Source organism: Babylonia areolata, chromosome 18 (genome assembly GCF_041734735.1).
Source record: "Babylonia areolata isolate BAREFJ2019XMU chromosome 18, ASM4173473v1, whole genome shotgun sequence".
NCBI lineage: Eukaryota > Metazoa > Mollusca > Gastropoda > Neogastropoda > Buccinidae > Babylonia > Babylonia areolata.
In genome coordinates this window covers 39,445,083-39,459,222 of record NC_134893.1, presented here as the reverse complement: position 1 = coordinate 39,459,222, position 14,140 = coordinate 39,445,083, and the positions used below count along the sequence as shown (strand labels likewise).

Sequence of the window (14,140 nt, the reverse complement as noted above, 5' to 3'; positions counted from 1 at the left end):
CAGTCGATTCAAATTGTCTTTTATGTTCACTCTAGTTAATTCAGTGTGAACTTTCGAATATTCATATGCAGTAAACACGTCAATAATGTAGTTAGTGTCACTGTATGTGTTCTGTCTAGAATTTGTATTTCTTTGCTTTTAATTACGAACAAGAAAAACGTGGTCATGGCATCTTATTACAAGACGTTCGGGCAGCTCCAAAGGGTAACAGCGTTTTCGGAATCCAGAACCAGCATCATTTGAAACATTGTAACTGAACATGGTGTTTGTTCAACTTGACAGGCACAGATAGTTTCAGCTGCTGCTCATCGAAGCAAAGACCAGTTACCAGAAAGTATCAATTAAAGAGCGAACGTGTGCACGTTGCATGGCTTGGCATCATAAACAAAATAACGATAGACACATAGGTAACTAAGTAGTAAATAATCGATACACATACAATTTACAATCATGGACAACATGTGTTCAGGTCATTCACACACGCGCACGCACGCACGCACGCACGCGCGCGCGCGCACGCACACACACACACACACACACACACACACACACAAGAAAGTAACAACACAAAAGATGGTCGTTAATGTGTAATTGTAATGTAAAATTTGTACCAGCGCAAATCAAACCATCTTCATAAGCTGGCTGACTACTAAGGCCAACTCGGGTTCTAAATAACATAAAACAAGGGGGCAGTCCTTTAAATGCTTGCAATGCTACACACACACACACACACACACACACACACACACACACACACACAACTAATATCACTTCAGGTGGAAAGACGTTAAACTGAAGACACACACACACACACACACACACACACACACACAAACAAACAAACAAACACACACACATACACACAGAGAGGTTTGACAAAAACCCACTTCCTTCTCAATACATCACAATCCAAAAAATAAGGATGTGTTCATGTCATGCTCATGCGAAAAAAATATAATAAAGGCATGGTAAACTGGAACATTGATATTAATGCATGGTAGCTAATAGACATCGCGCAAAACTTGAAATCATATACTGACATGGCTGCTAAGGTCCCAACATTTCATTCTGTTAAAAATCATACACAGATCAATCAACTCAATGAAAACTCATTCCCCGCATAAAAACAACAACACTCTACTGATTCCATAACGGACAATATGTCAATGTAAATCAATGCATAATAATCGAAACAGCGCGGCACTTTTCTGATAAACAATTTCAGAGTAATTGTTGATGGGGGGGAAAAAAAAGGAGACAAGTCACTGAACAGTTCATACCAAGGACAGTGTTCATCTGGAAAAGAGCACATCCAACTAAAACAATTCTAAACCCTCCTCCCCCCCCCACCACCATCCCCCCAAAATCATCACAACAAGGAAGAAGTTTTCTTCTCTTTAATAAAACAACGAACCAAGAAAAACGTCAGCACTGATTGTCAATCTATATATTTTTTTTTAAGAAATGCAAGAAAGGCTCCTGAAGGATATGGCCAAATTTTTTTTTTTTTTTTTGGCGAAACAGCCTAAAATACAGGTTCTAAACACCTCCAAAGGTTTTAAACTGATTTTCTGATTGCATGCTTGCTTTTGATGGTTTTCTTTGGTAAGCTATCAAAATAACAGATATATATTTGATAATACTATACTGTACTATACTATACTATGCAAGACGATAATTATGATATAATATATCTCTATAATACTGCTTTAATATCACTACAACACATAACAATACAATATAACGTAATTATTGTAAACGTAATAGAATATCATATAATATCATATGCAGATGATAAAATTGTCATATAACACAACACCATAGCCTCACGTCATATAGCATATAATGACATCAGCTAACAGAATACAGCATAGCACGTCAAGTCGCGGCGGCGGCATAACATAACATGGTCAAGCCACGACGCGGCGGCTATCAGACGCGACAACTATGTGCCATGTCAGAAGAACACAGGATGCGACGGAACATGAAAGGGAGGTATGTCATGTAACAGTGTCCTGAAGCTGAATCACCATTCCCATGCCCACAGCAGTGACCCTCACCGACACAGAGCAGGACAAGCGGACAGGACAGAGCCTGTCTGTAAAGCGAGGGTCCCTGGGGTTCTAACAGACCAGTACCAGGTTTTTCCTCCCATTCCTCTCTCCTCCCGACCCCCACCCCTCCACTCCTGCCCCCACTTCAGCCTCCCTCCACCCTACAAAAAAATTCTAATTCGACTATAAAAACAACACCAGCAACAACAACAACAACAAAAAAAAACAGGAAAAAGACTGGAGCTGAAATATGGCAACGTGTATGTGAAGGCAGCCCAAATTTCAAACAGAGAAGTGTGTTGTGACGATACAACAATAATATGATATACATCTGACGAACGAGGAGGAGGAGGAAGAGGAGAAGGACAAGAGGATATGATACAACACAGCAGTACAGTCTGCAACATCTCCACTCTCTTTCCTCGGGTGGTCTTCTCACACAAAGATTAAAAAAGAAGAATGAGAAGGTAGGAGGGTTTAGGGAGTTGGGGGGACGGAGGGGGGAACACAACAGAGTACACGAGCCATCCGATCAGTCTTCACGAAAGACTGTGTGCCACGTGACTCCATTTCACACTCTCGTCCAATCGTTTTTCGGTGTTGTTGTTCCGTTTCTCTTTCCTGGTTCCTGAACGCCATGGGTCAAAGCTTCCTCTCAGCTACTTACGCAGTTTTACTCTGAGGTTCTGTTTCAACTGGAATTTGCTTAATAAAAACAGCTCTCGTTCTCAGTCTTGCTTTTTGTTCTGCTCTCTCTCTCTCTCTCTCTCTCTCTCTCTCTCTCTCTCTCTCTCTATATATATATATATATATATATATATATATATATATATATATATATATATATGAGAAACTATAACATTGTAGCAAATTATGTACCATAACCTCTCATTTCCAGTATTGTTTCATGGAAATTTGCTTTTGTTCTTGAACATTTTGTTATGGCATGTTTTCACTTACACAAGGGGCCATGGCCTCATGAATAAACCATCCTCCCCTCTCTCTCTCTCTCTCTCTCTCTCTCTCTGTGTGTGTGTGTTGTTACGACATAAAACAGGGTTCCGGCATTTCAGGGAGTGCTGAGCCCCTTATCCCCCCCCTCGCCCCCTTTTTTTCTTTAAAGAGCAGTTTGTCCTGTGGATGCAATGTCTTGTTTATCTCTTATGTCGCATTTTATCATATCAGCAAACGTGTCAAATTTTCTCTTTTAGTTTTAGAGTTAATACAGTATTCTTCTCCTTTAAATCTTGAATCTTGAACCTTGAATCTGGAGCCTTGAACCTTGAATCTTGAACCTTAAACCTTGAATCTTGAACCTTGATCCTTTAACCTTGATCCTTGAACCTTGGATCACGTGCCACGAACCTTGCACCTTGCGTCATGTACCCAGAACCAGTTCAGGGTTTGGCGGTGAGAACGAGGAGGGCGACGATGAGACCTAGCAGCAGGGCTGTCAGGACCAGTGAGGTCAGGCTGAAGAGTCCTGCCACCTGGTTACTGTCCTGAAGGCCCCCCTCCACGTCCCCCGCCTGGACCAGCTCCACACCTGTCAACCAGCGTCATCGTCATCGTCATCGTCGTTGTCGTCATCATCATCATCATTATCATTGCCATCACGTCCCTGCCATCGTCATCACCATTATCATCATCACCATCACCACTATCATCATCGTCATCATCATCATCATCATTGCCATCACGTCCCTGCCATCATCATCACCACAATTATCATGCATCATCACCACGATTATCACCACCATTATCATCATCATCATCATCATAACCACCACCACCATTATCATCGTCATCATCATCATCATAACCACCACCACCATTATCATCGTCATCATCATCATCATTGCCATCACGTCCCTGCCATCATCATCATCACCACAATTGCCATGCATCATCACCATACCACCATTATCAACACCCTCATCGCCGCTGTTATCACCACCATCATCATCATCATTGCCATCACGTCAGTCCTTGCCATCATCATCATCATCACCACAATTATCATGCATCATCACTACCATTATCAACACCCTCATCGCCGCCATTATCACCATCAGCAGCATTATTATCATTATCATCATCACTGATCATCGTTGTAATCACTTTATCATCATCATCATCATCATCGCCAAAGCCATCATCATCATTGCCACCATTATCATCACTACCACCACCACTATTGTCATCACCTTCACCGTCATCATCATCACTAGATCTCATCATCACCATCATCATCTCCGCCACTTGATACCATCATGATCATCAACATCGCTTAATCATGATCATCACCATCATGGTCACCACCTCTATCATCATCATCACCACGGTGGTGGTGGTGATGATGATGATAATGATGATGGTGGTGGTGGTGGTGGTGGTAACGACGACGATGGTGGTGGTGGTGGTGTGGTGGTGGTGGTGATGCTGCTCATGATGGCAACGATGACGATGACGATGGTAACAACGGCGACGACGTCAATGATGATGTTCTTTGAGGTAAGAAGTGGCCCGCAGCATGGGGAGACACTCACCGACAGCCTTCAGGTCCTCTAAAGCGGCAGCCGTGCTTTCCGGGGCCACCCCTCGGCAGGCGTCTGTCACTGTCAGCACCTTGTAGCCTGCCACACCCCCAACACACAGCCACAGTGTACAGTGTGTGTGTGTGTGTGTGTGTGTGTGTGTGTGTGTGTGTGTGGGTGTGTGTGTGTGTGAGTGTGTGTGTGTGTGTGTGTGTGTGTGTGTGTGTGTGTGTGTGTGTGTGTGTCTGTCTGTCTGTTTGTCTGTCTGTCTGTCCGTCTTTCTTTTCTGTCTCTTCGTCTCTCTCTCTCTCCGTCTGTCCGTCCGTCAATCTCTCTCTCTCTCATTGTCTCTCCCTCTCACTCTCTCTCTATCTCTCCACAAACACATACATACAAAACACACACGTGCTCGTCACACACACACACACACACACACACACACACACACACACACACACACACTTCCACACCAGCCGTTCAAACGCATGCTTTTCTCCCTTTCAGAGAGATGAAAGACAAAAAACAAAAACGAAACAAACTTCCAAATATGAACAGGGAAGGAAGAGGGGACGCTATTTTGTAAAGAGGTGGGTTTTACGGTCAAGACCGGAAAGACCTGATCGCAGAGAAGGTCCCGAGACAGAAAGAACACTCTAAAACACCACTGTAACAGCCATTTGGATTCCTCGTTGGGTTTTATCCCGAGGGTCAAACCTGGCAAGCCCTGGTTAACCACGGGGTCTATGTAGACTCGCCAGGAGAGACCCTCAAGGGTAAAGTTAAACGAGTCAGAACTGACGCCCTCTAGTTGGATTTTTCCCCCATCTCCCAAACCTCCACCCTCGAAATGGATATGGGGGTCATTCTAGCCTCGTTATCATCACCATCCTCTTCCCTCATCATCATTCTAAAAAAATATAAATAAAAATAAAAATAACTGTCCTATCATTTGCACCGTTTCAGTGGTATTACTCCCATGCCCATAAGCAGCCGAGCCATGTCCAGGATAAATTTGGCCCACTTACAATCAATACAGACCATCACCATCCTCCTCCTCCATCGTCATTAAAAACAAAAATCTCCCATCATCTGCACCGTTTCAGTGGCATTACTCTCACGCCGCTCATTCCGAGTCCCCAATATGCAGCCGAGCCATGTCCAGGATAAAGCTGGCCCACTTACAATCAATACAGATCTGCTATCACCATCCTCCTCCATCGTCATTAAAAAAAAATCTCCCATCATCTGCACCGTTTCAATGGCATAACTCTCACGCCGCTTATTCCGAGACCCCCATATACAACCGAACCATGTCGAGCGACAAAATTGATTTGGCCCAGTTAGAATCAATGCAGGCTACTAACATTTTCCCCACAGAATCAATACAACAGACTGTCAACATTTCCCCCACGGGTACAATCAATACAGACTATCAACATTTTCCCCACAGTTACAATCAATACAGACTGTCAACATTTTCCCCATATTTACAACCAATGCAGACTATCAACATTTTCACCACAGGTACGATCAATACAGACTATCAACATTTTCCGCACGTTTGCTTGCGTCGGAGTATAATGGAGAAGAGATGGAAAGGTGAATAAAGGCTTGTCCAGAATGACTCCCTTCCTTCTTTCCATAGCTCGATTGAGCTCTAGAAGAAAAGGGGCTGGACCTAATTCTTTTGTTTTCTTTCAATAGCTTGATTCAACCCGTAGAAGAGAATCTCTTCTTATGTTGCGCATGATGATTTTATGCTAGTGTTTGCAACGAGCCTGTGATTGCACAACTTAATTTCCATGTGGATTAATAAAGTGTTTTTGATTGATTGATTTGATTGATTGGGGATGGATCTAATTTCCAACTAAGGGCGCCGACCTCGACTGGACACGAATGACCCCAGGTGACCTAACATCGATGGTTCCCAATGGACTGCCGGCGCTGAGACTGCGACATACGAACCCGGGTGTGGCTGTGTGGGGGACTCGGAATGAGTGGGAGTAATGCCACTGAAACGGTGCAGATGATGGGGCAGCGAAAAAAAAAGACAAAAAAGACAAACACACACACACAAAAAAAGACACCAGGTGTCATTCGAGACTAGCCCAGAATGACCCTGGGGTAAAAACCTAACAGGGGGGTAGTTTGAAGCTGTTACGCCACCGTCTCCTTACCCAGAGCACGTGCATCCTTGGAGGTGTAGTAGACACAGTAGTCCAGGGCCAGGCCAGTGACCACCACCAGCTCTATGCCGTGGGCCTGCAGTATGCCGTGCAGCTCTGTCTGATGGAACCCCCCGTTGTCGTAGAAAGCTGAATAGGAGTCCAGCTGTGCCGCAGAAAGAAATAGTTCTGTTGGTTTGGTTTGGTTTGGCTCCTCCTCCTCCTCCTTTTTCTTCTCCTTCTTCTTCACAGAACATGAATAATTTCCTGTCCGTTTGATGAGTGTGTGTGTGTGTGTGTGTGTGTGTGTGTGTGTGTGTGTGTGTGTGTGTGTGTGTGTGTGTGTGCACAAGCACACACCCGAACGCACGTACACCAGAGATGAACGAAGTCAGAATCACACGATTTGAAAGCCCTCTTCCTCCGTAACACACACTAAGAGAGAGAGACAGACAGACAGACAGGGAGGTTAAAAAATACACGAAATATGTCTGTGTGAAATCATCCTCTGCCAAAGAACAAACAACCAAAAGCACCTCATGATTAAATCAATATTAACAGTGTGATAATCCATTCTTTGACTACATTTCTATAAACAAAAAAATTTAAAAATGAATGAATAGATAAATAAATACATGATTAAACACAACTGAATAAATGAATAAAATGAAAAATCCCCGCAGTCACATTTAATCCCCAATATCCACCCCCCCCCCCCCCCTCTTACCCCGCACGAATGCCCCTTCTTCACAATGATGTCGGAGTCTTTGACTGTCAACAAGGGAGAGAAGGCTGCGGACGTGGGGCCGGAAGTGACGTCCATGACGCAGTGGTCGGGCCAGAGGGTTTGGGGCACCACAAGACGGTCAGAGAGGTCCACCCCGCTACAGTCCACGGCGTGAGGGAACTGGCTGGGCACGTGCTCTCCGTGACACAGCTGTCCTTCACGGTCCATGGACATCGATTTCAAGTCAGTTCATTTCAATTTAAAACGAAATCAAGTTGAATCCAAAACCATGTCGAATTGTGTGTGTGTGTGTGTGTGTGTGTGTGTGTGTGTGTGTGTGTGTGTGTGTGTGTGTGTACGCGCGCGTTCAAATCTATTTGACTAAAATCAATTCCAGTCCTTCATGGAACTCAACTTTAAGTCAATTCTGCTCCCCCGGGCAGCTCTGGTTTGAACTTTGTCTCTTTAAGTAGCAAAAATATGACATTAACTTTTGCACTTCAGAAGTACATAACTTCAAGCTCAGTAGTGATACTGTTTGACTTTTAAGGAACAATACCTAGTGTTCGTTATTAAAGATTAGAATGATTTCGCCCTCTCGGTATATTTCAAAATGACCGCCATGTGATAAAGCCGTGCCGAATTCCAGTTGTCTGTCAATGAAACGTCAACTGTTCGTGGTCATACAGCCCGCCATAAAATTCACTGTCCCATGATCTTGAACTGAAATCGTATAAAAATCACCAACTTTTAAAACTTCGTTTCAAACGCACACACAAGTTTCAACTGAAGCACATTTTTACTGCTACTCACGTGTAACATATACGTAATGACCGTTGTTGTTGTTGTTAAGGTTTGTTCTTCCTTCCAGACAAGGACCAAAATCATTGGTTATTTTCAATATATTCCAATCTCTGCTTTCTCTGTTAGAAGTCATGACGAAATCAGTTCTCCGCTTTGTGAGACATCGTTGTGTAGGGCTAGATGGATGGGACACGCGCACAGTGACATGCACGCACGCAGGCGCTCATGCACACACACACACACACACACACACACACACACACACACACACACACACCTCACCCTCCCAGCCAGACCTACCCTGAGCATTGTAGGTGAGGTTGAGGACGGTGTAGGGCGCCGAGCCGGGGTGCTGGCTGAAGAAGGACACGTGGTCCGCACAGTGCCAGTCCTGGCTGATCACCACCAGGTTGAACCTCTCCCCATGCTCCTCCCGCAGCTGGTTGATCACCGGGATCACCTGCAACATGGATTCACCGGGATCACCTGCAACATGGATTCACCGGGATCACCTGGATTTACCGGCATCACCTGCAACATGGATTTACCGGCATCACGTGCAACATGGATTTATCACCTGCAAATGGATTCACCGGGATCACCTGCAACATGGATTTACCGGCATCACGTGCAACATGGATTTACCGGCATCACCTGCATTTACCGGCATCACCTGCAACATGGATTTACCGGCATCACCTGCAACAAGGATTTATCACCAGCAACATGGATTTACCAGGGATCACCTGCAACATGGATTTGATCACCTGCCACGTGGATTTAGGGGGGATCACCTGAAACATGGATTTACTGGGATCACCTGCAACATAACTTTACTGGAATCACCTGCAACATAAATTTACAGGAATCACCTGGAATATATGAGCTGATTGATCACGGCATTGGAATCACATGCAACATGTGGGCTGTGCTGATTCAGCTGTTGATCACCGGATTTGATCACATGCAACATATGGGCTGAATCGACTGTTGATCACCGGAATCACATACAACATGTAGGATATATCTAAATTCTACTGGAATGACATGTAACATCATGGGCTTTATCAATTCACAGGAATCATCTGAAACGTACGGGCTGTACGTCTATCAATTAACTGGAATCATCTATTTTACTTGAGTTACAGGTAAGTTTGGAAGATAATTACGGCTTGAGTCAGGGCTTGGAACAACGTTTAGACTCGAATGATTTTCTCGGTAACCTGATTCAATGGGTTTACTAAGTAGGTGAGTGAGTTTCGTTTATTACTTTTGGTTTGGTTAGCTTAACTAGCTAGTCTTTCAATTCGTCCAACCATCCCTACGTCCGTCCGTTCGTTCGTACAAGTTTGTTCGTTCGCCTGTTCGTTTGTTCATTTGTTAGTTCTATATTCATTTATTTGATAAGCTAGTCAGTCAGTTACTTCGTCCATCCATCCGTACGTTCGTTTGTCCGGATTTTCCTTCGTTCGTTACTTAGTTATTAAATTAGTTAGCCGGTCAGTTGCTTTCAATTGTTATTATCATCCCGGTCTTGGCATCCAAAGCATTCTCTGAGACCATACACGTTTTAAAAAAAAATCGTAAGGGCTGGGGAAAGTGTTATAACAGATTAACAAAGAACAACGCCAAAACCTGCCAAAAGAAAAAAAAAATTGCAGCACGCGAGACTGTTTTCCTGTGTAAAAGATTCCGGAAGTCAGTAATGCCAACATCAGCACTCTCAGCGGTGTGGGTGGCGGCTTTCTTCGCCTGAAGCACAGGAGACCTGATGGAGATATGATGTAGGCTGTGGCGGGGGATCGTTTCACGGAGTGCTGGGTGCACTGGTATCGACCCACACGTGATCTCAGTCTCCAGGGACAAAATTTTGACAGCGTATTCATGTATCCAGTACAAACTTACCCACACACATATATACAAAGGCGCACGCCCGCGGAAAACACACACACACACACACACACACACACACACACACACACACACACACACACACACGAATGAGTGAGTGAGTGAGACAGACAAAGTTTGTGAAATATGAGACGGGAGAGAGTGAAGGGGAGGATGGCAAAGAGAAGTGGAGAGAGGGGACTGGGAAATGACGGGGAGAGGTAAAGACAGAAGAAAGACAGAGTCCGACACTGGACAGACATCGAGACGCTGCGAAAGTAAAGATCTACACACACACACACACACACACACACATCAATACACGTACACACGCATGCACGCTCACACACACACACACACACACACACACACACACGCACACTCACACACACACTCACCCACACACACACCCACACACACATACACACACACATACACACCCCACACACACGTACACACGCACGCACGCACGCACGCACACACACACACACACACACACACACACACACACCCGGCACACACCCGGCACACACACACACACACACACACACACACACACACACACACACACACCTGCTCCCCCTCCGGCACGGCCAGACTGCCCCCGGGCAGAAAGCAGTCCTGCACGTCAATGATGAGAAGTGCCGCCTTGTGGCCCCTCACCGTCAGCTGGGGGGTCGTCAGTACCACCACGGCCACCACCACCGTCAGCAACATCCTGACATGTACATCAACAGCATCATCATCATCATCATCCTGACACGTACATCATCATCATCATCATCATCATAAATCCTGACACGCACATCATCATCATCCTGACACGTACATCATCATCATCATCATCATAAATCCTGACACGCACATCATCATCATCATCATCATCATCATCCTGACACGTACATCATCATCATCATCATCATAAATCCTGACACGCACATCATCATCATCATCATAAATTCTGACACGCACATCATCATCATCATCATCCTGACAACATACATCAACATCATCATCATCCTGACACGTACATCATCATCATCATCATCATCATCCTGACACGTACATCATCATCATCATCATCATCATCCTGACAACGTACATCAACAGCATCATCATCATCGTCATCATCACCATCCTGACACGTATATCATCATCATCATCATCATCATAACAACGTACATCAACAGCAGCAGCAGCAGCAGCATGACACATACATCAACACTATCATCAACATCATCATTATCATGACACATACATTACCATCATCATCATCCTGACACGATCATCATCATCATCATCAGAAGCAGCAGCAGCAGCATCCAGACATGCACATCACCATCATACTGACACGACGTACATCAACACCATCAGCATCAGCATCATCCTGACACATTGTCCAGGTTGGAGGAAAACTGTGTATTTAGTTTTGTTTAAGTGAATTTGTTGTTGTCAGGGTCAGCTCACAGGTTTGGTTTGCTTCTCAATCAAGCACACATCTGTGCACTCAAACAACCACTGTGCGTTAGCCGAGAACACAGAATACATTTATACGCTTTATATACTGATTTTTTTTTTTAATCATCAATTTACACACGTCAAATCAAAAGCTTCACACAACATGGAATTTCAAAGGCAATATACATTCAAATCATAATCCTATATCCAGGGATAATCTACTCTCTCACCAGGCCAGTTTTCCATTCACACACTCACAACACAGTTCTACACCAACAGTCACCCTTGCCGACTGTAGCTGGCTCCAAGAATCAGGTTGTCTGGAATGTCCTTTTCGCTCATTTCTGTATAATCTCACGCCCCCGGTCTGTCTTCTGGATCTTCTGGTGCTGACAGGCTGGAAAGCGTCTTTGTGGACATTCTACGGGAAAATGTCTCTTCTTCCCTGTCTTCTTTCCTTCTTCACTCCTTCTCGCTTCAGTCTCTCTCTCTCTCCCATCACCTCACGCCACGACTCGGACCTATCTCTCCACCTTTGGTCTCACCAGTCTCTCTCTCCCTCGCTCTGTGGGTCTTGACCAGAAGTTCCTATACTGACACACCTGAGTGGCTACTTTTATCCTCCCGTAGTGTGTAGGGTTGTATATCACGTGACAACTCCCGTGACACAGCATTTCCATTGCTTTTCCAACATAAAAACGCACAAAATTCTTGCACATCTATTCACTTTAAACTCTATTTGCATTTATATATGCTTCCGCCTGACAACATCAACAAATCTTCATATTTAGATGTAATAATATTAAAGGGACTGTTTATCTCCTATTCAATTGGTTAAAAATACATAAACTCTCTTTATTCCTGAGATTGGAGAACTGCAACATTCCCCCTAACATATTCAGCTTCCTAGTTACCGTCCAACCGCTTCAACAAAAGCTCGTCCACCCTGGTGCCCGAAAGCCTGTTCCTTTCTCAAACCGTGCGCGGACCTCATTGTTGCCCGAGGCGTTACCTAGGAGACGGGGCGTACAACCTCGCCTGCCCCCTCGCTCGTATGGATGCTCAACCACCTCCACGATTTGGAGTACTCAAATCATCCTGCCCTCTTAAGTTCAAGTAAAGTCCCGGTAAAGTGTGGACTCATTTCTGGCATCTGTTCTTCTTAGTCTAGCCTGTCCTTCACAAGATTTGAATATAGCCTGCTCCCTTGACATACATACATCAGCATCAGCATCATCACCAGCATCATCATCATGACACATATATAAGTGTCATCATCATCATCATCATCAACCTGACACATCATCATCACCATCATCATCATCATGACACATACATAAGCGCCATCATCATCATCATCCTGACACATCATCATCACCAGCATCATCAACCTGACACATACATAAGCGCCATCATCATCATCAACCTGACACATCATCATCACCAGCATCATCATCATGACACATACATAAGCGCCATCATCATCATCATCAACCTGACACATCATCATCACCAGCATCATCATCATGACACATACATAAGCGCCATCATCATCATCAACCTGACACATCATCATCACCAGCATCATCATCATGACACATACATAAGCGCCATCATCATCATCAACCTGACACATCATCATCACCATCATCATCATCATGACACATACATAAGCGCCATCATCATCATCAACCTGACACATCATCATCACCAGCATCATCATCATGACACATACATAAGTGTCATCGTCATCATCAACCTGACACATCATCATCACCAGCATCATCATCATGACACATACATAAGTGTCATCATCATCATCAACCTGACACATCATCATCACCAGCATCATCATCATGACACATACATAAGTGTCATCATCATCATCAACCTGACACATCATCATCACCATCATCATCATCATGACACATACATAAGCGTCATCATCCTCATCACCAGCAGCAGCAGCATCCTGACACACCAGCATCATCATTAGCAGCATCCTGACACATATATCAGTTGCATCCTACCATATATATCAGCTGCATCCTGACATATATACAACAATTGCATCCTGACATACATATCGGCTGCATCCTGACACATGCATCTGCTGCATCCTGACACATATCAGCTGTACCCTGACATACATATCAGCTGCATCATGACATATACATCACATCATCAGCAGCATCCTGACATATACATACACTACACACATTACATCATCAGCAACATCCTGATAAATACATACATTACATCATCAGCAACATCCTGATAAATACATACATTACATCATCAGCAACATCCTGACACATACATCAGCAACATCCTGACACATACAGCACATAATCAGCAACATCCTGACACATACATCAGCAACACCCTGACACATACATCAGCAACATCCTGACACATACAGCACATAATCAGCAACATCCTGACACATACATCAGCAACATCCTGACACATACATCAGCAACATCCTGACACATACATCAGCAA

The 14,140-nt window shown here is 44.3% G+C and overlaps 1 protein-coding gene across 4 annotated transcripts in view; it reads right to left on the bottom strand.

The window, feature by feature from the left end:
* Positions 1-572: 572 nt before the first annotated feature.
* LOC143292761 (nicotinamidase-like) overlaps positions 573-14,140 on the bottom strand; it is a 27,615-nt gene continuing 14,047 nt past the window's right edge. For 3 of the 4 annotated variants that reach the window (XM_076603307.1, XM_076603306.1, XM_076603305.1), the window contains exons 2-7: positions 10,751-10,895; positions 8,588-8,747; positions 7,484-7,698; positions 6,769-6,922; positions 4,604-4,690; positions 2,653-3,600 (exon numbers count right to left, since the gene is read on the bottom strand). In XM_076603307.1, the coding sequence (XP_076459422.1) occupies positions 3,452-3,600; positions 4,604-4,690; positions 6,769-6,922; positions 7,484-7,698; positions 8,588-8,747; positions 10,751-10,894 (909 nt within the window). In that variant the 5' untranslated portion in view covers position 10,895 and the 3' untranslated portion in view covers positions 2,653-3,451. Of the gene's footprint in view, positions 762-824; positions 3,601-4,603; positions 4,691-6,768; positions 6,923-7,483; positions 7,699-8,587; positions 8,748-10,750; positions 10,896-14,140 lie in introns of those variants that run through there. The other variant, XR_013056681.1, reaches the window with a different exon arrangement.